Genomic DNA, 13,871 nt, shown 5'->3' with positions numbered 1-13,871 from the left:
CTCTCTTAGGACGTGGTTAAGCAGAACTGATATGTCTTGGAAGGGATATGTTTAACATGGGACTAATGAAAGATCAATGCTACAGACAACGTACTGTAGGTGTTCAATCTTCTGGAGGAAGAGAAAGCATCTTGACTAGCTCATGAGTGCTGCTTGATTCTCACATCGCCTGTGAGGGTTCAAAGTGTCCATGTTTTACTAGCGCACTTTCAATCGTGGATGCTTCCTCTCGAAACACAGACGCAGGAAGAGGATTTCCTACTTGAGCGAGGGAAGCTGTGACTTTCTTAAAGAAATAATGCAGGAGGAAGAGTTGGTGGTCTGAAAACAATGGTGAAATAAGATTCGGTGTTCTGGTAATTGTAAAGGGCGCAGAGGGTCAACGTAAGAACACCCAAAGAAGGAAGTGGGATTTTTCAACTCTTCCAGAAGTAGAGCAGCTGAATTCTGATGTGTGATTACTACAACATGCACATATCAAAACTATGGCTCACGTATGTATTATTCATATTTTCTGCATACGTAATCAGTCAGTGTTTAAATAAAACACAGAGAGGGAGGATCTCATCTAAATAACTAATAATAAGTCATTTTTTGTAACATGTCAACATGCGACTCTATAGAAATTGCGGGATTAGAATCAATATTAATGAACGATTCTGGTTCAGATTTGATTCCATTAATGATTCATTTAGTCAGGTAGAGGAAGTATTCCAAAGGCCTATGTGCAGCTCATTTATTAGGAGAATAACCACTTTAACCGGTTCTGAGTCTGGTTTGAACCAGTGAGGGCTGTTTAACACTAGTAACTAATAAGGAATCAATTCATTTGTTAAACAATCAGAGTGTTGCATGTCTGTTGTTCCATGCATAAAAAACTGTACTAAGAGAACTGTACATCACAAATATCAAATATCAGTTATTTAAAATACGAATCAGTTCTTGATTCGCAACTCTGGCCATAACAGAGCTAAGTTGTGGCCATTTGCTTTTAGAGAAATGAAGTTTCATGTGTAAAAGTTAAAGTATAAAACTAAAAGGTCACTGGATGGGACTTTACAGCTCGCTGGTTTAACGGTCAACCTCTGTTGCCATGTATGCATGGTAATCTGTAACAAAAATGAGAGGAAAGAGGGACGAAAAGAGTGCAAGATCAAAGGGCAAGTAGGGCTGCAAAGTTTCTGCAAGGTACGCTGCTCCTAGCCGTCCATCTGGACCCGACGCCCCGCTGTTATCATTTGAAATGTCTGTGTGGTTTAAACCATCAGCTCTATCATAACTGTCATAACAGCTATGACGGAGCAGGTGTCATAACTGTCAACTGTCGTTTATGCTAATGGACAGTTTAGCAGGGGAGAAATACAAATCATTTTCATTCTACAGCGTCATGCTGTAAATATGAACAAAACAAGGCATGTTTAGTGATATTTCTTCACCACAATACATTTGTGACAGCATAAAACCCTTAGGGCCATAACAGATGCAACCCTTTACTGTATATTCTGCAGTAGTCTTCTGAAGCCATCTGATAGCTTTGCATGTTTGTGCGTGTTTATAGCGGTATAAATCTTTTTAAGTGCAGGCCTTTTGTGTCTCAGTGCCGGCGTATACTGCAGCAGCAGCCATCACTGAGGACAGCTCTAAAAATAGAGCCGACTCTTCACAAGAACACCTGACAAGACTCCCTCTCTCACTCTTTTCCACTCTCTAACACACACGATCACACTTTCCATCTCTCAATCGCTTTGCTTCACTCCTCACTGAATCTAATTACCGCAAAACAAGTATCAGCTTAGCGGCTCCTAAGTCTACCCATCAGCAATCCTCATCAGGCCTAGGGCGTCAAATAACACGCTAAAACAGACACATATAAACACATTAACACACAAAAAAATCTCACATGTACCCTTGTTTGTTTAAAAAGGGCTGAGCCTTGGTAGTGCAGCACAATTAAGTCTAGCTATAAAATCCTTAATTGCTGTTGTTGGACAATTCTGTTATGACAGGGTCATCTGGAAAATAAATTAAACAAACAAGGCAAAATGCAACTGAAAATTTAACTGTGCATAGCAAAGTAAATAAGAGAAAATGCTTCGGATCAAATAAATCTTTAGTCACTGATGATTGTCATGGTATTAAATTAACGTTTTTGCATTTCTGTGAAAATACGACTGTGCTATGGCTAATTAAGTCAAATAGAATTATGACTAAAATTAATACATTAGTTGGCGGGATGCTTATTCGAACAGCATGGATGGTACATCACACTCTTTTACGAAAAAGCTTCCTATGTCCATGTTATTATTCCATATAATGCTTTGTAGTATTTCAAATTTCAAACAAAAAACAAAACTAAACTAATCTAAACTAAAAACAAACAAAAAAAGTCCCCTCAAAAAACAAAACCACTCTGAAGGAGGGACCCATGCCATATTTAGGGACTGGAACATGATAGAGACTGGTGGCTTGGTCCTGTAAGCAACCGCCTAGCAGCCACCCTGAACACCCTAGCAACCGCATAGCAACACACTAAAAACCATTAATAGCACAGCATAGCAATGCCTCAGGAAGCCTAGCAGCTTCTCCACCGGCAAGAGCCACTCACATATTCTTTTAAAAATGTAAAAAATCTAGTTTGTTTGACTAGTTATAAGGCAATAATCTCAGCGTGTAACCCGAAGGCTTGTGGAATAGCATCAGCCACTTTAAAACATTTTTGGATCAAACATTGATTTGGCAACATAGACACACACACAAGACATCCACACAGATAAGCCATACTGCTATGGTCACAGGGTCATAAACTCTTACCACACACACACATATATAACCTACACAAACATACAGTATATAATCACAGCAGGAAGTGACACACACAAGAGGAACAGAAACAGTGAATAAGTACGATACCTGAGCCTTAACGCATTCCTGCAGAGGAGCCAGTATGAGGAGAGAAGCAGAGAAGAGGAGAGTTATTATCAGCCTGGGTTATTGAAGAGCAGAGCAGGCTCAGAGAAACCCTGTTAAGCACTTTGCAAGTCATACTACGGGAAGAAGAGAGGGACACATCCTTTATAAAAGCTCAGACGCTATCAAAAAAACAACAGAGGGTAGTGCACACACACACACATACGCACATAGCCGAGAAACATGAGGCGGATGCTGAAATAAAAAGCCACAAAGCTAAAATAAAAAGGGAACTCGGGCATTTCAGGTGAACGGAAAAGCAGCTAATTATGCAACCAAATACAAAGGATTGAAGGTCATTCAGTCATTGAACAACTGAAATGCAATGATCAGCAAACTAGGAGATGCAAAAAACTGGTATTCATTGACTGAATGAGGGTCTCATGATCATTAAAGCCCCACAGTACCAAGAGGAAGGGGAAAAAGACAGATTTATAGAGACAAAATGGTGCCCAGTGTAAGCCAACAACAAGGCAGTCACTGTTCACTGGTCTTAAAGTCACTATTGACAGACAAACAAATTTCATCAAATAGCTTGACGAGAGCAGTTTTCTTTTCTACTGAAAGAGGAAATTCCGAATGGCTTTATCCCTTAAAATTACAGTTTTGAACAATTCATTACTTGTTACACCAGATGAAGGCAGAAAAAGACTACATTCTAAATTATTTCTAGACGTGATTTCAAAGCTATTAACCGAAACTACAGTTTTAACTTTACAAATAACAATTCCACGTGATACGAGTACAAACTCAAATTCTCTCAGCGGTTCTGAGCACTTGTTATTTTCAGCAGATAGTGTACATAATGGCATAATTACCAAATTCCACAAATAATGCTGCAATTTGTGCACATTTTAAAAAATAAAATACCACCCTGGAATTATTATAAAGTAAAATAAAAATATATATAATAATAATAATAATAATAATAATAATAATAATAAAATTCAAGTAATTTTGTGCAGTAATCTAAATCCATGTTAAGACTGCATAACAGTGAATAACTTTTTAATATCCAAAATACGTGCAGAATGAGTGTTCACTAACATCACTGAGATGAATGAACTCTACCTCATCTGTCTCAGAGTTGTTCTGAATAATTGTGCATCTACAACATGACTCCAAATACAATATGACAAATCTGAATCGCATCTAGGGCAGGAACGCTTAGAGACTCGGCTGAGTTGTGTAAGGAAGGCAGCTCAGAGTACAATTATTTCATTCTGGTGCCGGAAATTGAATCAAATTAATGCCAGTCAGCAAGTCTCTATAAGGTTATGTGAGATACTCAAGGCTGATGCATGATGTAATGTTTGTGAAGTGAATTTTCACCTTCGGCTATGTCTGAGTATGGAAATCCCACCGTGGAAGCACTCTCAAAAACTCACGGATTAGCTGGAATGCCCGTCAGCTTAACATCCAATGCGCTGCGGTCCCTCTTGAAGAAGCTACTGTGAACTTTTTTTTTTTTTAGCCTCCTACCACTGATCTGAGAACAAAAACATGGTCCAAATCGCTTTCGACAGACCGTACCAACAAAAAAGGAGCTGTTTGGGAAAACTGCGCAGCTGAGAAGATACAATGGTGGGAATAATCTTGCCGTCCCCTTCTAATGTATCTCGAGGGAAAAACTATTTAGTTCAATGATGCTTGACGTATTTCGTTGCACTAAACAAAACAGGAATTTCCAAACAAGCCGAGGGAACACTGGCTTCTCTCCCTGGGGAATGGGAGGAATGCTGGGAATGAACTGCAGTACATTTGGGGGAGAAAAATCTGGAATGTGTCTACGTGAGGGTCCAGCTTTGAACCTCCATGAAACATCTGTGTCAAAAATTCACAAGATTGACGCCCAATGCATTATGAAAATAAAGACTTGATTTCAAAACTGCTGGAGATTTAGTAGAATAAAATCTTCTCAACCCATTTTCTCAAGGTGCAGAAGAAAAAAAAAAAAAAAAAAAAAAAAACATTTATACTAACCTAACCTGAAAAAAAAAATCTAATCTTTCAATTAAATAAAGTAATGAATATAAAAATATTATATAAAATGAAATGCATGCGTTAGTAAAGTCAAAATAAAATAAAATGGTGCTGTCAAATGATTGATTGCGACTAATCGCATTGGAAATAAATGTTTTTATTTGGAAAATATATGTGTAAGTTATATATATATATATATATATATATATATATATATATATATATATATATATATATATAAATTTTGAAAATATTTATGCATATATTTATAGTCATATAATTTACATTATTTATATATATAAATATATGAATGTAACATTCTTCTAAAATATAAACATGCATGGGTGTGTATTTATATACACATAAATAATATATACACAATATACAAAGTATACACACATATTATGCAAACAATTGTGGATGCAACTAATCGCAATTAATTGCTTGACAGCAATAAAAGATTTTTGGAAGCCCTCAATTTAATGCTGATTAGTCTAATAATGTAACAGCAAATAATAATAAAAAAATAAATAAAATAAAGTATAAATTAAAATATGCATCAGTTATATGTCATAAAAATTGTATTAAATAATAATAAAATTAAAAAAGTGCTAATACTTAATTTAATGCCGGTTAATGTAATAATAGAAATCAAAATTTTTAAAAAATAAGTGTTAGCACTGGCATATATTTAAAGAAATAGTTTAGCCAATAATGAAAATTACCCCATATTTTACTCACCTGAAGCCACCCTATATGACTTTCTTCTACAGTCAGGCTCTTCCTAGCATGTTAATGCAGATGGATTGCAGCCATTATTTTAAAACCCCGAAAATCGGATAAATCCAAAGTACTGTTCGGGAGTAAGTAAAATATGGGCTAATTTTCATTTATGGGTGAACTATTCCTTTAAGAGGGCAAAATTGACCTTCAGCTTTAAAAAGTCTCAAAAACTGGCAGACCCCCTAGGGTGCAACCACATAGTTTAAGTGGAATAAATATAATAATTTTAACAATTATCAAAGGAAAAATGTATTTAATCTGACCAAATGTAAATGTACAAATGCATAAAGGTTTTCTTTCTTTCACTCAGCTGGGGCTCCATGATGTTGTATATCACACATACAGATGGTAGCAGTGCAGTGGATTCTCACTTCAACCTAGCCAGAGCACAGTGGGACCGACTGCATAAAACACCAGCACATCTTCAGCCAACACGACATACTGACTGCAAACACACAGGCAGAACACCAGCTAACACCTACAGAGAAACCATAGAAAAGCCACCACAGCACAACAAGGAAAACAAGCGGCTATGATGGAAACGAGTGAAGCATCTAGCGCACACAGGCACAAAAGATGTTTTCAAAGGGACTTAAGTTGTTTTTAACCCAGCACATTCCTTTAAGGCAGAAGATAAAATAAATAAATAAACACAACCCCGTGAGAATGGGGCGGCGCTAGCTAAATAAACCGATTCTTACAGTATCAGAAGAACAAATGCAAATATAGTAGCAGAGCAAAGTTCAGAGGAAGGAGACAGAAATCGTGTTCCTTTCACATCGGTAATATGAGGAAAGAGAAGTGGTTAATGTTACCAAAAAGAGTGCCAACAGACTTCCAGTAGCCTAAAGCTTTACATAATGTTCCTGTAGTGTAAGTTTTTTTAAGGGGTACATTATGGTGCGCATCTGATGCACTGCACTGGTTATAGTGAGGAAATGCTAGCTTATGTTACATTTTGCTGCAGAAGTCACATACACTGAATATATTACTATACATAGACCACGCTAGACGGTGTGACAGTATATATATCTTGCAATGTTATAAACGCATCAAGTGGGACAGATTTTCCTGCAGCATTTATACAATGTAGATATATTAGCATCATTATTTGCTCATAAAAGTGACAAAAGAGATTAACTTGCACATATTAGCTAATTAACAGCTTTAACTGTGACTCATTCAGTTAGAATTAAGACTGACTAGTATGATTAATAATATTGAGTTATGTGAATCTGTTTGGGCATAGATAACAGTTGTTTAAAAAAACAATTGTGGGTTGCTTCCATTTTTTTTTTTTTTTTTTTACAACTAAAGCTTTAACACACGCACACACACACACACACACACACACACACACACACACACACACACACACACACACAATATTCATTGTATTATGAAAAAAACTGCATGATTATTAGTACAGATCTTACAAAGATCTAAGTCATATGATCCTTTAAAAATAATTCTAAAATGCACATTTGGTGCTCAAGAAACATTTCTTATTATCAAAGTTGAAAACAGTCGTTTTTTTTTTTTAGGATTAAACAGATAAAAACTTCAAAAGAACAGCATTTCTTTGAGCAAATAAACGCACCCTTGCTTGCTGAATTCGTTAAATTATCCAAAAATTCTGCATAACTATGAAAACTGAATACATAAACTAATCTTGTAGTAAATCCTGTACAAATAACTATACAGTCTAAAATCACTCATACTATAATATCAGATTTTATCATACCATCCATCCCCACGCATAAATAATATTGCAAGCAAAAAAAAAGAAGCACTTGGAATGACACATTTACTACACATTTAAACAAACTGAAAAGCAAAGCCGGACAGGTGAGGACCAGGAACGCCGACAGTCATACAGGGGAAGGGGCAAAAGGGAAACTGTACAGGTAGAGTTAAAACATATGACTAACCGTATGGTATCCCCGTGCAACGGGCGGCTTGCCGGCGGGATAGGGGTCTACGGTGTCGATGATGGTCTGTCGCTCGCCCTTCTGGTTGATCTTGCGAAACCTTCGGCGGGACTGTCGGTGCGATGCCTGCCGCTGGAAATACTCCTCATTCTCATCCATATAGTCCACCTGCAAACGGAGGAGCGATTTGAGTGAGACTCTCTCTCTCTCTCTCTCTCTCCTCACCCCCCACCCCCCTCCCACCCCTCTTACTGGCGCTGTGTAAAAATAGAAGTGGGTGTGCGAGCCTGTCTGTGTGTGTGTGTGTGTGTGTGTGGGAGAGTGATTGTATGTGTGTGTGTGTGTGTGGGCTGAGCCTCAAACACCTACGTCAAAGAGAGGCGCACAGCAGACAGAAAGAAAAAGGTAGAAAAGGGGAGATGTAGCTTCAGAGGAGCCGCTTGCAAGGGGCTTTCAGAGCAGAGTTTAACCTTGAAATTAAGAGTTCAAATAACAGACATGTGCAAAAACCAAACCGTGCGTGCTCCGGATCGATATTTATTCTTTATCTTAGCCGGGTGCTCTGTAACCGTGGCATATAAAAATGAAATTAAGATGCAGAAATTGTCCGTGGCAGGTCTTTGAACGAGGGTGGCACCATCATACACATGATGGGTATAAGTTGCATATAAAAAGGGCTGGCCACTGTGACATTATGCCATAAAAAGTGACATGATTATCCCTCTGCCTTATTTTGCTGCAGCCTCACATTTCACACCCACTCTGCCTTTGGGATTACACATCAAATCTCTCGCTACCGTACCAACCGCTGCTATGGCAACTGCCGGCGAGCGCGAAGCAGTGGGAATATATTGGGCGGTGTGAGCGAGTGAGAGTGCAGTATCTATATCCTGCCTCGGCCCGTAATTACAGGGCAGCATCAGCCAGTAATAACAGATGAGTTACCCAACAAGGGCACCATCAACTGTCGAGGACAGTGGCCATCGCCCAAACAGGAGATTACGATGATGCATTTGGCAGAAGCTTTTATACGACTTACAAGACCCTATGAAATCCGTTCGACTTCACCCCTGTGAAATCGGTCTTTTAAACAAACATTTTTGTTTTGTTTTTATCAAATTCTGTGTTTTCCATTAATTCTCTGATTTGAATTTGAATTTTGTTTTTTTATATTTTAATAACGAAAGGCCTCTCTAAATAGATTTCATAACCTTAAATAATAACTGTATTAATAGTAATCAGTACTATAAATACATTTAAAATGGCAGTGAACTGGAAGTTGCAGCCAAAGTTATTTCAAAAAGTTCACATATTTCCAACTGAAAGAAAATATTGAGTAAAAGGGCGGAGTTATATTTTTGCACCTTAATTGTTCACCTTAAGACTAACAATGTGCACTAACAAAATAAATTTTGATTTCATACAGACTGAGTTAATAACTGAGTTAAACCGAACTTTAAGCTTCTCCATTTATATGATTTGATGAAAGCTTGGTAAATAAATGGTAAAATGCTCAAGAAGTGACTCTCAAAACATTTCAAGACATTATGTAAATGTGATAATGTTCTCATATTGAAGAACTAGAGGCTGAAAACCGTGTGTCTGCATCATTTATTCTCACGGAGACACACGTAACATGTAGAATTCATATTTAAATAGTCTTTTGCAGCATAATATTCACAGACACTAGTCCACATCGCATTTTGATTGAAGTGTACTGACCTACATTTGATTTATCCATCAGAAATTTGACAAATTTAAATGACATTTCACATTATACAGCAAATTGCATTTTTGACTGGATTTTTAGGCAAAGCTTTTCAGTGTAAAAAATAAAAAATAATAAAATAAAAAATAAATGTAATTAAATCGTTCAATTTGGCACATAACAAACACTTATTATTATTAACGCTGAAAAGAATTATGCTGCTTATTAATATTACATAACATTTAAATGTCTTTAATGTCACCTCTGATCACATTAATGTGTTTCTGCTGAATAAAAGTATTCATTTTTTAAAATACCTTACAGTCCACCAACATTTGAACAGTAGTGTACTCAACATGCAGAAACATATAGGAGCCCATTCAGTCACATGCAGGCATGTTTCCATGCCACCCTGAGAGCTTAACCAAATCCCAGGCTGCAAATGCAGATAGGGAGGCTTTTCTTTACTCATGTACATACATCATGAACTGAATATGGAATATATTAGGACGCACAGAAGTGCTTGGGTTCCTAAATATAATCGTTTTAGGGTTTTTGGCAAGACGAGAGCACTGAATTCAGGCCACGTTGAACATTAACCGCAGTGGGCTGAGTAATTTAAGAGGAACAAATCCACAATGAAATTTGCTTGTGGTAAAATGTAAACAAGATGCCAAATTCAAACCGAGAAAGAGACAGATGTGGAGGAGTACAGAAACATTTATATGCCATTTATCATTACAGCAGTGATTCCTAAACGTAACTTTAGCCTGGCTCACCTGATGCTAAACAAAACTAGAAAGCAGAAAATTAAACCGCTCTCCTTCACTCAAATGTCTACAGTAAAAGCTTAAAGCTTGTGTTCCGACATTAATTTTCCCCATCGGTCTCAACAAATCCCACAAATATTGTTTGGTGTAATCAATAACTATTTAAATAACATTCATAGTTCAAAAGTAAGGCCTTCTCTTTAAACTAGTCAGCTTATGTGCAAAGTAGCAGTCAGTTTGTTGGACAACCAGTCAACCATCGTTTCCTATCGAACCATCACATTTTCTTCGGAAAAGTGTTTTAGTCAGCGCATTGGGAATAGCTAATATTGTTATCTGCCCATGTCATGTCAAACCTGACCTTGTGTGTGCCCCTGGGGGCAAAGCATAGCTCACTGTGGGAACCACTGGGAAAGAGGAATGAAACTACAGCACAAAACAGCAATTACATAGTGTGATTAGTAAGAGTATGAAGTTAAGATGATGATTACTCACCACAATCATCTCGGATGGCTCCAGAACGATGCACTCGCATCCACGGCGTAAACTCCCTGCGGACCTTTTCCCAAAACTAAAGAGGAGAAGAACAGGAGAGAGAAAGGTTATAAACCGCTCCACCAATCATGGAATCCTGAAATTCCGTGGGAATGAAAGCATGCTCGGAAAGGAGCACATATCCACACACTTGTGGCAGTGTTCCTGGTCTAGGCAGTAAGGCTCCACTGGGAAAGAAACTACAAGCAGACTGGAAAAGTCCACCAAATGACATCACGGCCTAATGAAAGAAGTACAGTGCAAAGTGATGGAGCGTTTGAGTAGCAGCACAAAAAACTCTATTGAAAATAAAAATGGAAATGTGAGGCGGAGTTCCACACAAGACGAAGGTGTTATGTGTGTCCCTGGACCACAGAATCAGCACAGGTATATTTGTAGCAAAATTAGGGGGTCAAAATTATTTATAATATACACTTTTTTTTCCTTTCATGCCACAAATTATTACGATATTAAGGATCGTGTTCCATTAAGATATTTTGTCAATTTCCAATAATAAATATATCAAAACTTCATTTATGATTAGTAATATGCATTGCTAAAAACAAATCTAAAGGCAATTTTCGATATATTTAAATTTTTTGAACCCTCATATTCCAGATTGGCATCAAACTGAAATTCTATTTGTTTGTTTAAGCGTCTCAGCCGAGTCTGGCATAAAAAGACAGTGAGTTTGGGATGGGACTAGGCAGGTCGGGTACTTGACATCCTTTTTTGCTGCTGTTTGCACACTTCACCTGTCATCTGGTCTGTTGATTTACCATTAATGCTGCTCGTAAGACACTTTTTGCAGCTGAATGAGCTGCCAGATGATACTTTGGTCCAAAAATTGACACACTCGCACCCCTACAGTGATTTAGCTGGGTGAAAATCGCTACACAGACTTCTAAAAACTGACTGACAAAGCGAGACAATGGCAGTCAGCATGCTCTTTTAAACATTTACAATAGTAAAACGACACTTAGTGTTGTACACTGTATGGGTTACTGCAGAAGCGCACCTGGCAGATATAGTAAGTAGCTAATATGGTTAGACTAACAGGTGGGATTCTCTCTCCATACATTGTTCCTCATTCTAAGACCACACACAATGAACAGTCAGTGTTGTAATGCTGTTTGACTTCCCTTACAGGCATCAATTCAAATACAAAACCTCAAGACATAGTGTTTTCATTCATCATTCATGATAGAGTTAATGATACAGCGGGTATATTCTGAAACCACACTGAAAATCTGAGACTTCAAGTCTAATTTAAAAGGCAAAGTGCAATAGGAACAGAAAAATGAAATCCATTTTCACCACACTTATAGATAATATATATATTTTTTTAGATGTGCTAAGAAAAAGCTCTCTGGCTTATAAAATCCCAAAGTCTAAAAAGAATTCATCAGAAGCCAGGGAAAAAAAAATTATATTAACACCAGACAACGCACCACATTCTTTTGGAACTGAACTCCCGTTGAGACGTGATGCCCACCCAGTCTGCCCCTACATTCCATATTACACAACATTCCGGGTGTCTGGAATGTGATTCTGTGACGAACGTGGCAGGCACTCGCACCCAGCTAAGAACATAGGGGTCTCCAAAGTAAATAAGCCTCTTTTTCATCTCTCCATATTAAGCAGAGCGCAGATTAAAGAGCTGTTATGCAAGTGCTGTTGGTGGGAAAGTCAGAGGGGAGAAGGAATACACTGGAAGGCTTAAGGACATGCTGAAGTACAGTAGAATGGTAATGCAATAACAGGATTCTACTGTAACGCTTCAGTGAGTGCTAAACAGCTCTGCTGCCTCTCAGATCTGTACTTGCAGACACATGGCAACATAAAGCAGAGTAAACAGCATTTCAAGAGCAACCCTGAACTGATATAAAGCAGGGATCGAAATGCTGGAGGCTTGATTAGCAAAGCTTGACACTTCAGGTATGATTACTTCAACCAGCATTTTAGCATTGGTATTAATTAAAAAAAAGATAAATAAATAAAATAAAATTTATATATAATTAGAGAAAATATTTTTAAAAATTTAAAACGTCCTTTAAATAGTTATTTGTTAAAGTGTGTCTATAAAAATATTTAAAATCATTTCCTAAAGTAATTTAATTGTGCACATAATATAGAAAATAGTACAGAATATCTAAAGCAAATAAATAACAAATAAATAAAAAATACCTGTACCCGAAGACGAGACAGTTGTTACAATATATGCCCAGTGAAATCCATAAACAATCCTGGCTTCTTGAAAATCATGCATTCAGTTCCATGCTTCTACCTCAAATGTGTTTTTAATGTCCTTTCTTAATATTCATAACCACACACTGCTACCACACGATTTCTTGAACGCCACATGATAATCCAGCTTCACGTACGCTGCGCTCTGTTCTGACAGCTCAGTCTACTGCCTTCATCTTATGAGAGTATGCGTTGGGAATGTGCGTTCTTGAGAGTCAGTGGTGATCGACTGAAGCCAACATTCCTGCCTGCCTCTTACTTCCTGTGGAGCGGAGAGGGAGGGGTTGACCTCTACCCACAAACAGCATGACCTCTCAACTTTACTCAAGACCTGTAGTGATCAGAGCAAGTAATGCCCAGAAAAACTTTAAAGGGCAACCCGGGGAAATAGAAAAACACACAAAAAATATAACAATAAAATAAAAAAATAAGGATATTTTTATTCAAATTGCATGATTTATAATCTAAAAAATTATCAGATATATAATAAAAAAAATAATTGCAAAAAGTTACAATTTACAAACATGCCACTAACTATTACTAAAAGTTAGCTGTAGATTGAAATTTCAAAGCTAAAAAATTGTGGCAAAACAAAAAATGAGGCATGCTGATACATGTAGGGAGTAACTTGTATTGTCTTGGACTGAGTCACAACTCAGATGTTGTAGATTATATTCTCATGAAGTACATTCATATCATTTCAGGGAGGAACAGCAATGTTTTCAAAGCACTTCAATGGGAAAAAAACCCTGGGAGTTTGCATGTGGATAAGTAGAAAAAGATAATAATGATTAAAAAAAAAACATCTTCCTAAACCTGAAAGAATTATAAAGCTTGCATTTTAGCAAAACCTTTTATCTGTGGATGAATAAAAATAAAAATAACCATGGAAAATGTGAGCATGTTAATAAATTTTACTGAATTCAGTATTTGGTTTGTTTTGTTAAG

At 37.1% G+C, this 13,871-nt stretch overlaps 1 protein-coding gene across 1 annotated transcript in view; it reads right to left on the bottom strand.

The window, feature by feature from the left end:
- rapgef2b (Rap guanine nucleotide exchange factor 2b) overlaps positions 1-13,871 on the bottom strand; it is an 87,921-nt gene that overhangs the window by 36,657 nt on the left and 37,393 nt on the right. The window contains 3 exon segments of the mRNA XM_043257026.1: positions 2,911-2,928; positions 7,665-7,832; positions 10,638-10,713. Coding sequence (XP_043112961.1) covers positions 2,911-2,928; positions 7,665-7,832; positions 10,638-10,713 — 262 coding nt within the window.

This window comes from Puntigrus tetrazona, chromosome 14, assembly GCF_018831695.1.
Source record: "Puntigrus tetrazona isolate hp1 chromosome 14, ASM1883169v1, whole genome shotgun sequence".
Classification (NCBI taxonomy): domain Eukaryota; kingdom Metazoa; phylum Chordata; class Actinopteri; order Cypriniformes; family Cyprinidae; genus Puntigrus; species Puntigrus tetrazona.
Note: the sequence above shows the minus strand (reverse complement) of the source record. Positions and strands in the feature narration are given on the sequence as shown.